At 39.1% G+C, this 12,623-nt stretch overlaps 1 protein-coding gene across 2 annotated transcripts in view; it reads right to left on the bottom strand.

Annotated features, from left to right (window-relative positions):
• LOC100647567 (semaphorin-1A) overlaps nucleotides 1-12,623 on the bottom strand; it is a 374,093-nt gene that overhangs the window by 218,118 nt on the left and 143,352 nt on the right. For both annotated transcript variants that reach the window (XM_012316166.3, XM_012316186.3), the window contains exons 3-4: nucleotides 11,538-11,634; nucleotides 4,306-4,357 (exon numbers count right to left, since the gene is read on the bottom strand). In XM_012316166.3, coding sequence (XP_012171556.1) covers nucleotides 4,306-4,357; nucleotides 11,538-11,634 — 149 coding nt within the window. The remainder of the gene's footprint in view (nucleotides 1-4,305; nucleotides 4,358-11,537; nucleotides 11,635-12,623) is intronic.

The following is a 12,623-nucleotide window of genomic DNA, read 5'->3' as shown; positions in this document are numbered from 1 at the left end:
GAAAAAAAATATAACATGAAGCAGAAATTGTAATCCTGTTTGGATCCTATGGGATCCAACTATGGGGAACAGCGAGTAATTCCAACATAGAAATTCTTCAACGATTCCAATCAAAAACTCTAAGATCCTTAAATATGCACCTTGGTATGTTACCAACGAAAAAATACATCGCGACCTTAAGATACCTACAGTTAAAGAAGAAATATCCAAATTCAGTAATAGATATAACATAAGAGTTAACAACCACTAAAACCCATTAGTTACATAATTAGTTGACCCGATGGATCAGATCTGTAGGCTAAAAAGACAATACCCTCTAGATTTAAACATTAGATTCAGCTGGAATCAAACATAGGACCATCAAATATAGTACCACGCTAGAACAATTTACTTATAATTCTCAATGAGAATTGATTGTGAATTGAAATTCTCCCCCCCCCCCAAAAAAAAATAATAGTAGAAATTTTAAAATAAAATTGTAAAACCAGCCAATTTGACCGGTTCTATTGTTAAAAACCCCTGGCTCTAAAACGGTTAATTTGAAAGCGAAGAGAACCAATGGCATTTATAGCGTCGAATATAGGCGTATGGGTAGATAGATATTACACAATGTTTCATAGAACAATGTCAACATCGTCGGTGTCGTTCCATGAAATATTACATCGGCAAGAACAAATTGAACGAACGAACCGTTGCCCGTTTTTCCTACAACGGCCGGCTCGCTTCATCTAGCGGCAGACTTTTTATCGAAGTTAGGGTACGTTTACGTTGGAGCTGCGATGAACGATAAGAGCGGCGATGAGAGCGAACCATAGAAACACATGCAATTCCGTTATATGCTTCTATTATAAAACAATTCCATGTATTTCTACGGTTCATGCTCATCGCCGATCTTGTCGTTCAGCGCAGCTGCAACGTAAACGTAGAAGAACTTAAAGAAAAAGGCTACAAATCGTAACGTTTTGTATTTCTATCGTATTCGAGTCGCCGATCACAGTTCGGATAATTTCAATCTGCTGATCGTCGGTGCTTCGCATGTAACTTAACACTAGAACTGCCGGCACTTAAGACGAAGTTATTTCTATCAAAAAAAAAAAAAAAAATTGTATAATTGCTTTGGTTATCGCTGCAAAAGTAATTACATCGTTGCGGAAAAAGAAATGTAACACGAAGTCGGAATTTTAAAATAAAATTGTAAAAATAGTCGTTCTAAGTGTGTGGTAGTTGTAGAGTTAAAGATGATCAGCTCTCAGAAAGATCAAACCCTAGTGTCGCATCGAATTAAATTTGAAGAGCCACACTCGGCTTTAACCTGTCTACTCAAAATAATTGTACTCGAAATACTCGTACTCGTTTTATCGCCGCGCATAAAAGCAGGACAATCATAGACTTGACACAGCAGCTCGAACGAAACGTAAATGATTCGATCGATCGGTTAGTTGATCCGACGATAGGGATAATTGTAATTGAAACTCGTAGACGGAAGTGTCAATTACCGTTCGTCGTCGTCAAACAACCGAGGCAGGTATCAATAACAACGTCGATCAACGCTTTTTTAACACTTGCACGCTAATGGATGATACGTTTGCACGACGGAAATTAATAAAAAGTGTTAAATAAATAGCATCGACATCTTGAAGATCGCGCACTGAATAAAAAGTCGATTAAAAATCGACCGAAAATATTCACTGTCTTTGCTCTTTCGAACTAATAATTCTCGAAATATAGGTCGGACGTAGCAAGTAAGTATCGAAGTAAATTTAGGATTGCGCAAATAGTAGATTAGATTGAAAGGTGCGTCGATATTTCGAACGGTGTGAATTTATCTGGAAATCCATTTCTGCAAGACGAAGTTGTTTCTGTAACCGCGAAATCTAAAGCGTACCATGAAAATGTCGACCTATAGGAATTATAGGAGAATATGATATAATCGACGTACAATTCCCAAACGTATCGGAAACGAAGCAGTTTATAGTTGGCGCTATGCTTTCAAATATTAATTAGCACTTCTTGGTAATTCGATATCGTAATTTTCGCTCGCGCAAGATGGTTTTCGAGCATCGAGATCGTCAATTTTATGCAGATTTCATTATTAGATATCCCAGCTCATCTCATTTCTTTCTTTGTTTTATCTATTCATCGATTATGGATGAAAAATGGTAAATTCTTCGATTGCGCGACTAACTTGACGTTCTTTCCGAGAAGATTCGGAATATGATTCATGCAAAATTTTATAAATTGCAGAAAGTACTATTAGAAGATTACAAGGCGAAAATGTAAAAAATACGGTTGAATGTTTGCGAAATTACGAATCGTTCGTGTCTACCTTGAAACAGGAAGCGAAACGTTTCCATAAATCTTCTAACAAAATTATAAATTAATTGCCAAAGAAAAAATTGTCTGAGAAATTTTAGAAAGAGAACCTTTTTACTTTCTTTCACGCCGATTTCCATCGTCCATATCAATGAAAGTAAATTCAATTGCGTGGATCGTGGAACGCTTACGCGCGCATCTCGCGGCTCCGGTATCAGAATAATCGCTTGCAATCTGTTACAGCGTGCACGAGGCCTACGGTCCACGGATAGAAACGTCGATTAATATGTGTCACCGTTCTATCAAGCGAGCTGCACGATGACGCGTAAGCTCGCGGTCGTAAGCTAAGTGTATCGAATCGATCATTATCGAAAGACGGATGGAGTGGATCAATTTACATTTCGTTTATTGATAAAACCGAGTACATGTTTGCTGGATTTCAGAGTTCACATACGAGATCCGTTATGAGCAAATAGCCACGTCGTCGACTGTGTTATTTTCGTAACGTTTAAATTTAGCGGATCGAAGAAACTATCGAGCCGTTCCGAACTGTTTCGAGATCACGATATACCGAATGAGCTATAAAGGCAAACGAATCGTGGCTCAAGAACTCGCTGACTTTTACCATTCTCTCCCAAACGACCGAATCTTACGGCCAACGAACATGTCGCATCGATTTCTTTCCATCCTTCCCTTTTTTTTCTATGTATCTCTCTATCTCTCAAGCTACTTCTTCGATTCCCTTAGCAGTTTCGCAACTCACGTGCCAACTCTCGCTGCGGAACCGATATCCAGTTTGCGATTGCAGCTTCCATTTCACCTCCCGTGCGGGTGTTACATCGATTTCAGGCGGCCACAGGAGACATTACGACGATCCACTTGTTCTCCGCCATGGCAAGACTCGGTTTGATCGATTGGACGCGCGAAATCGGTAAAATAAGCCGATAGAAAGACGATAGAAAGTCTAGTCGTGGCGAAAGTCGATCAACGGTTCTTTGCTCTTTGCAAAGGAATTCCAGTTGCTCGGATTACACGCGCAATTTGAAAAACACCTATTATCATGCAAATTCTATTCGCGCTCTTGTTCGGCTAATTTTACATTTTTTAGCGGAAGGAGGAAACTCCCTCTTTTCGCCCGTCCCCAAGTATTTTTATCTTCTTCCCTCTTTTCTTCCCTATTTTCATCCACGAGTAGAAACGCGCAATGTTCCCGAGCGGAATTTTTTGGCCCTGGGCAGTGGACGTACAGACAGCGGCAAGTAGCAAAATTCGCGTTGGCTGTGCCATCGCTTGCTTCGCGGCTTATCGTTTGCCGCTCTGTATGTCCAGGATCTTCTACAAAGATACACAATAACTCGCACGATCGTTGGAACGTTTCCTTTTTTATAGAAAAAATTTTTCTTTTTTATTTGGAAGTAGTTTACAATCAATTCTCATTGAGAATTATAAGTAAATTATTCTGACGTGGTACTATAACGTGAATAATAAATGATTATCGTACGTTTGACTCTAGCTGAATCTAATGGTTATAGAAAAATTGCAAACAGAAAGATTGAAGAAAACGTTCGATGAATCGTGCGACTCACCGTACCTATATCGTAAACTTTGTCAAAATCTCGAACTTCGTCCATTTTCAACGAGGAAAATCAGCGAGTCTTCGTCGAAACGAATTTTCCCAAGCTCCGATTGTTGATAGTACGCGAGTAGATGGACGTTATTCCACGCGAATAACGTTCTATCGATCGCGTTTGTCGCGCAGGAATAACGATGATCGTATTTATTCCGCGGTACTAAAAACACTCGCTACATATAAATCGGATAAAACCGTAATTTGGAATCTGGCAATGGGAATCTGTTCTGGTTTCTGACAAACCGTTCTACGAAGCTTTTGCGATGATCATCCGCCCCCCGCGAATTTCAAGAAGAGCAACGTAATCCAAATTCATTCGATCGTTCTTTATCGAGTTTCGAGTTTTTAAACATTTCACTCACCTGATCGACGATCTCCGTTAGGTCGTGCAGGCTTATGTTGTAAATGGCGTTCCTGAAACAGAGAAAAAACATGAAACGTAACGTTAAGTGTTTGCCTCGTAAATCTTTCGCCTAATCTCTTCGTATCTCGCATTCTTTTGCCCTCGAACGATCTCGAGTTGGACGCGGGATAAACATTAGTAATTACGATCAACCTGATGGAACAACAACGGTTGAAAATCGAGTAAAAGCGCTGGGATGCTTCTCATGAAACGGGAATAAACTTTTGACCTCGGCGTAATCCCTCGATTTGTCCTTTCCTTTCCACATTTGTCCGAAATCTTGGATCGAGAGTGTTTCGAGGATTTTCATAGATTATCGAATTATCATAGGAAAGTATAGATTTTTGCCTTAGTAAAGAAAGAGTGTTTACTTTTGAAAAAATTGCTCCGGTTAAGTGTTCGAATTACGAATCGCTGAAATATTAAACACCGAAAGAGAGAAGAAGCGGAGCTCTTATTTCTAAGAACATTTGCACAACAGGAATGTTGATGAATAATAAAAGAATCGTGTCATGTCACGTCGTTTATGATACGAGAAATATGAATCATCTTTGATTCGATCATGTCCTATATCTTTTTCTACCGAGGCGCAAATACTTAGTTTGCTGTTGTTTGACTGACTGCTGCTGATACACAGAGAGACAGAACGTTTGCACGTGTCTGTATAGTCATAAAACGCCATAGGCCATAAATTTACAAAATATTAATCCCTTCCTCGTCCCAATCTTGCTTAAGATTGCTATTTGAACATCTACCTAAAGTGCAATCCAGATAAGTTCTTTGAAGAGGATATTATCTTGAAATATGAATGTCCTATCAAGTTGAAGACCATTTTGGAACAGCATTGAACAGCGCGGGCAAGATAAATTGACTTTTCAATCGAATTAAAAATGTAAGTGCTTTATCTTTGACGTTTTGATTTTCAATCAAACGTGTTTGTATTAGACGCGAGGCGATAAGTTTCAAGCTAAATTAATTAAGTTCGATATTAAGTTAGAACAGGTATTAAGCCAGCCCTAATGCATCGCCTTTAATATGTCACACGTAACGCAACTTGGAAACTTCGTTTAGCCGCGTTTCACTGCAATTAGTTTATTTAATCGCAACGACAAAGTTGCTTGCCACTTTTCCTTAATGGTCTAATCGCTCGGCCAATCTCCAGATTTTTGCAACTCACTTGTTTTTATTACTTTAGAGAGATTAGTACGAAGTGTGCAACGAGAGAATATTTTTCGACGAATAAGATTAGTTCAAAAATTGAATGTGTAATAAGATAATACTAACTAATTCAGTAGTCTTAGTTCCATCGAAAAGATGATTTAGAAATTATGTTTCGATAGATTGAAAACGGATGACAGGTAATAACGTCCAATGATCACCACATTTATCTTTTAACACTTTGACTGCCACGTCGAAATCACACGTTTCGCTCACAGTTCCACGGGAGTATTTTTATTATTCAAAGCATATAATGGCAAAATAATAATAGATTGATGATGTAAAACGACATTCTTCCCCAATGGACCGTTTATCTCATTGGTGATCACGGGTGACCACCGTGGCGCCTTGGTAACAGTTGATAACGACATATTATAACGAAGCTTCGTTTATTTCGACAAACCATTCGCATACGTTATTTTGTTTTAAGCAAAACGTGCAAAATATATTGTTGAAGCGTGTAGAAGATATTAGACTGAAATGATAGAGGTCCGCAAAGAAAATTATGTTTGTGATAAACCAATGGTAGTGGTAGATTACAACAGAGGAAAATGTGCTGTAGATTTATCAGATCAAATGGTATCATATTCTACACCACATAGAAGAACCCTCAAGTAGTAAATAAAATTAACTTTAGAGTTATTGTTAAATATATCAATTTCAAACGCGATGATACTCTATAAACAAGCAACAAAAACAAAAATCAAGGTATCAGATTTTAGAATGGCACTCGCAATGCACCATATACAGTGCCATTCACCAGAGCCGTTAAATATACTTATTCGACAAAGATTGTGACACGAAATGCAGAAGAAAGAAGGGCAAGCGTACCTGGCACGAAAATTTTGCAGAGAGTGTTACAAAAAAAATGTTAAACAGTTAGGATCAAAAATGGCTAAGAATCGTACCAAACAGGTGACCAGCTATTGTCCAGATTGTATTGATGAGCCACATTTATGTTTAAAGTGTTTTAACACAGTGCACTGTTAGATGCAAGATTTGTTCTCTTTCTTTTTATTGATGTTCCAATAAAAATGTTTAATTGTTCAATGGGGCACTTTTTATTTCAAAGTACCTTCTATTTATCGGTTATATTCAAAATACCCTAACTGTTCATTTTCATTCAATTTTTACAATTGTAAGAAGTTGATCAATGACCACCGTGGCGTCACGGGAGAAACCGTGGTTGGTCAAAGTGTTAAAATTATTACATTTATAATCTCGTGTTAAACGCGATGTAGATGTTCCCGTTATTAATTGCGATCGCAGTACTGAAAGATGGTCGCACGGAAACTGGAGAAAAAATACACGTTGGGTGGAAAAATAAAAGTTATTTTGAAGTTAACACCGGTGCAATTTCGAACTATATATCAGCGAGACAAAAGCATCGCTTTATCTGAAAACGCCACACGATACTCGAACTACAACGGAAAAATAAAGTCATTCAATCCGAATGAAAATAACAGCGACACAAAAATTTACGTTACTTGGACAATGCACGTGCTTATGCACACCGTGGTTATTGTTGCACGATATCAATACGATTAGCCGAATAATTAACACGTAATTGAATGCATTCGTTCCAAGCAATCACGCGTTTAATATCAAATATCATTTACTAAATTGTCTTCTCTTTATCTCTATCTTTTATTATTTTTTGGATTATGGACGATAAAGATCGCGTCTTCAAATAGTCCTCAGTTATCTTGGTTTCTTGTTATTGTAACTTTCTCGTTTGCTAACGAAATCACACATAATCAGATTTATTTGGTAAATTTAACCGTTTTCCCCACACTATCCTATTTGCGTTAAATATTTAATAATAATACTAATATAATACGATACTAAAACAGCAGCACCGACTGATATTTTATGACTGCGTTGCGGCCGCAAATTTGTTTGCTTCGAATAATTTTCTACTAACCGACAGTTAGATCCGACAGCTTAGAACGAGTTTAAATCTTCGTAAGAACATGTATGCAAGTTTGCAACGTGATCAAAGAGAATCGATTTACGGGTATAACATCGCTACTTCGTATCTTTTCTTTCTCTTTCTGCAATCCAATTCCGTGGTCGTTGGAGATAAAACGCAACGCTGAATGCACGCGTAGTGACTCTATAACGAAAGCACAAAAAGAAAAAGCACGTTACCGCGTCGATTAACAACTTCTTCCAAGCAAACGTTGCGTTTCTGAAAACGCCTCCTTGGCGCGATCACAGTTTCGCTTTCCAACGTTTGAAAAGATACGAAGTTAATAGAAATTTCCACGAGAGATGAAATCCTTTGAATATGATTCCCAAACGATCAGATACGAACGCCAGCAGACACCGTGATCTCGTTTCTCATGAAACAACGATACATTAAAATATAATGAGCATTATCATATCTGTGCCCTATTCACAAGCTCCAACTTTCTACCATTGAAATCACCAAGACACGCGGTAATCGCGAAAGGAAAAGTTCAAACGAAGCTTGCACTAGAAAATTTCGAGCTAATCTAGATCGATATGGAATTGTTTGGAAAAACAAAGACTTGCAATCCAAGTTTCTGTACCACCTCCTCACAATGGCCTCTACGATAGTTAACAAGGCAAAGCGTCCGGCTTGTTATTATTGTTACATCGGTTAGCCGAGCAAATTATCCAACGTACACCGTAGTAATAACTGTTACATTATAACAACGACTAACTACCGAGCGTGATTTATTCGCTCAACTGCCATACCAATCGTTCGCGGCTCTAAATTGCAAACCTTGAATCGTACGCTACGCAAGCTGATATCGACTCGTTATTACATCTGTAGCGTTCGATACTGCCACACATCGAAATCACGCGTTACGTTCTATTAGAAACGTATTGTAGCATCGTCGTCGATGTCACGTAGGAGACACATGAAATCATGAAATTGATTTATTGGGGTTAAATATGCCATGAGCTAAAAATTTGCGTAATGTTCGGAATCATACCATTCTCGCCGACTTCAATAATCTTTTAACATACTGTAGAAATCAACATTTTGGACAACCTTTATATATTTATTATATATATATTTATATAACCTTTTTATATTTATTACTTTATATATTTATTATTATATTTTATACCTTTGTATGTAACCATCGCTCGGTTTCAGATTCCGAGATATTCGCAAAAAACTGTCGGTGCCACTGCAGTGAATTTTGCCTATAGTTGTGCATCTGTGGCAGTGTCGCGTAAGAGACACAAGAAATCACGAAATTGACAGATCACCAGTGATCTCCTCGCGTCGCAGTTCGAACGTTTCACAAATAAGGTAAAGAATTGAACTTTAGATATAGTAGGAAAATTTATCGTATGAATCGAATAGAGCGACGGTTCAAAACTATAACAGAGAATGTCAAGAGCTGATGTATATACCGGTGATGTATGTTGTCTATAATTGATTTAGTACGTTGCTGCCATGTAAGTTGTGTGTCTAAGTGGAGTCCTAGGTATTTAACTTACCTTCTTTGCGTTATGTGCGTGCCATTCAATTGAATATTTGGTGGTTTCCGTTTTCTTAGTGTAAATGTAATATGCTTGCATTTACTGGGCTTTGCCTTTATTTGTTTATCTCGTAGCCATTTTTCTATTTTTGTGATGTGCTCTTGTAGTTATGTGGCTGTTGTTTCTGGATCAGTGTGCATGACTGTTCAAAAATGTGCGGGCCCTGGGAGCGCCGTACGCAATGTGTTAAGAATGTTAGAAGAGAGTGTTTGGAGAGCTGATTTTGGGAGGGTTTATATACCATGGGTTTGGCTCTTATGAAGAGGGTGTCGCCGAAGGTGTCACAGGGCCCAAGTCAGAGGTGGCCATGCTATTACTGTTTTCTGACACTGCAACACTCTCTACGTTGTTGTTTCGATGGCCTGTGGAATGTTCGTTAGACCTCGTTGGTTTTTCTATTGCTAATTTGACTCTGTGACATCGTCGTCGCGTCGTTCGGAAAAATCCACAATTACGAGATGCAACGACTATCACGGATAATACAACGTCTATTTTAAAGACAATTGGCCAGCATTGCGCTGATAAAACTCGAGGTCGCTAGGATAATTGCCTCTCGCATTTTCTTTTCTTTTCACTCTCACCATTGAAGTTATTAGAGAGGCGATCTTAACGGAGACTTGCCAGTCTTCAGTTTCTATCTCTTCATAAACACATCTTTCGTCTGTTTAAAAAAAGAATTTTATTTTACCTCTCGCACGGAACAACGCGTTAATTTCATCTGTCATTCTCGAGGTTATACGAAGGCTAATATCTTTAATGAGTTTAGAGGAACGTTACGTCCTTGAAAAGCAGTTTTCCTTTATATTTTTCCACGAATCAAAACTGAAAAAAAGCTGAAGTTTTTAAACAGACGATAGAGACAAGAAAGATGTTAAAACTAGAAAGAGATTAATGGGATCAAGAGAAGGGTCGTATTCAAGAGAGTAAAAAGCATGCAATTCGAAACTTAAAAATTTAGTCTTGGAAAATTCGATCTTCCTTTTATTTTGTGCTTTTCACCGTTTGTTCGACAGACCTTAATCTTTAAAGTGAAAAATATTCACACTAGAAAAGCGTTAAGGACGCGTTAAAAGCAGCGAAATACGGTGGTCCATAGCGAGGAAATACATCAACGGTGAAACTCGAAAACGTAAAATATAGTCTGCCGAAATTCAGTGGTCTTCGGTGCGGCCATTACGATTTACGATTTTCTTCTTCGCTTTTTCTTTCTCTTTTCTTTCATAGGTACTTTTGCGCTTCTCATCTTGCCAGTTACTGGTCGTACTAGAGGTTCGATATAATCGATTATATCGCTTTTATTCCGCTTATACACGTATGCATATCCTTTTCATATTCACCGAATACACACTTTTCCTTTACCGCGAACATTTATCGCAAAACACCTTGAGCTTTTGTGATTGTAAAAAATTTCGATATTTAAAGTTCTGCGAAATTTCTGATATAATTACCGGTATCTTTTGAAATTTACGGAAAAATTAAAAATAAGGATCAAAGGAAATTGATTGGTATTACTGAATTTATTATTATATTAATATTTATTTAAAATTCCACGCGAATCTTATTACAATATATAATGCATGATAAATTAACTTGATTAATTTTAATTCGATTTAATTCAATTTCAATCGATTTACATATTAATTTAAGAAACGCTTTAAAATTTACGCTCTGAAATATCGCCCACGTGATTGCATTTTATTAACATAACGCAATTATATTCTGATAAACGTTAATAAGCTCGAGATCTAATTGAGTCAAGCTACCTCCCAGCAGAACAACAGTACCCACAACGACGTGATAATTATTAAAATATATAATCCAGTGCTGTTTTATCTTCTTCTAAATATCTTCACTGCGACAATTTTAAAATTACGGAATTTCCTAACTCGATTACTTATAATTACTTTCTCGAGTCAACCCACGCGACGACAATTGACTTCGCTTTTAACCGTTAAGGTTTATTCGTCGGAAACAAAGCGCTTCGCTACACTGTTTCGCGAAAACGATCTCGTTCACAGTTGCAAAAGGGTTAAAGACTCGACGAACGACGAAGAATGCAAGACAGAACAGGTGGTAAGTAGGAAGAAAGCAAGGTAGAAAGGAGACGATCACGGTACACCTCGACAATTGCCTCGCGTTTTTTCCGTTCTATTCCCTCGTGTCGGTAATTGAAAGCAATTTATTTCATATGAAAAAGACCGGTGGTGGTCGGGTCGGATCGATCCAAGGGAATACGACTCATGTAAAATGAAAGAGGACACGTCACAAGGGGTTGTGCGAGGGTGGAACCGCGTCATCGGGCTTGGTGCCGCGTAATCGAGGGAGTGACTCGACGGGAACCCGGATCGAACGACGGGAATATAGCCGATGACCATCTGCTGACCCTTGGCGGCGTGGCGCGCCAACAGCAGCAACGATCGGTAAAGAATCGAATCACGTAACAATTACCTGGCGCCAATCAGGATAGAAGTGGTCGCGCGCTCTAGGAGCTTGAAGTGCTCCACGTGGCTCTCGTTTCCCAGGAACCGCTGGCCAATCACCTCGCCTGAAACAGATCAAACGGATTTCTTGAGAAAGTAGTTCCACCACAAATCTGCCTTCTCTTGTCCATCATAGCTGTATCGCTGTTCTCGTCACACGACATATGTATCCTGTCGTGCTAAAAAGCGTAATTCATCGATAAAATAAGAATTGTAGAAAGTACACGAGGAAACTGTGAAACGTTTGAAACGTTGAATCGTCGGAAGTGAATTAGAAGACAAAGTGAAACACAAGCGAAACGGTCGCAAGGAAAAAACAAAGAAACGATGATTAGCGGGAAGCTAAACGGAACGTGGAATTATTTACGCGTCATCGAATCTAGTTCGACGACTATTATAACGCGTATAGTGTACACAAAGTTACACGCGCTCTATTTCGCCAATTTCGCGCATAATTTACTCAAAATCTAAATCCTACTTCTCGTCAAACGCGCCTCCATTTACCCACGATAATAGCCGACGATAAATCATCCCCTGGGTGATTACGTTTGGAGAACGGCGATTCCGTGGAACGATAACGATCGGAAGCGATGACTAACACCGTGACGAACGAAAGGCGAGCCCCGTTGCCTCGATTCGTTTCTTCGCGATCCCCAAAGAATCGCTGTTTCTCCCTTCGTGCTCGAGTCATCGAAGCCCTATGTGCTCGCGTCAAAAATTACACAAGCGGGAGATTTGCAGCAGAATGTTGATTGGTCGCGCCGCCCATTATATATCGGGCCCGGCGTGCTTCTCTCTCAAGGTTTCTGCTGATTACGGCGCGTTTTACCGCCTTATAAAACGCCACGTCATACTCGCGTATACTCGCGCTTCCCAGCCCGCGTCCTACGTCCATGAATGGATTTTGCCCGTATACGTCGTCCCCCGGATGGCTGCACTCCCACGCAGCTAGATTTATGCGCCAGATATAGATGCGTGGGTGTATCGGCGGCGATGCAGCGCGTCTCAATGGACAAACAGCTCGCTCGTCACTTGCTACGTACGATAGAACCGC

The sequence above is a fragment of the Bombus terrestris genome, chromosome 2 (assembly GCF_910591885.1).
Source record: "Bombus terrestris chromosome 2, iyBomTerr1.2, whole genome shotgun sequence".
Taxonomy (NCBI): Eukaryota; Metazoa; Arthropoda; class Insecta; order Hymenoptera; family Apidae; genus Bombus; species Bombus terrestris.
The sequence above is the reverse complement of the archived record's forward strand: the minus strand, read 5'-3'. Positions and strand labels throughout refer to the sequence as shown.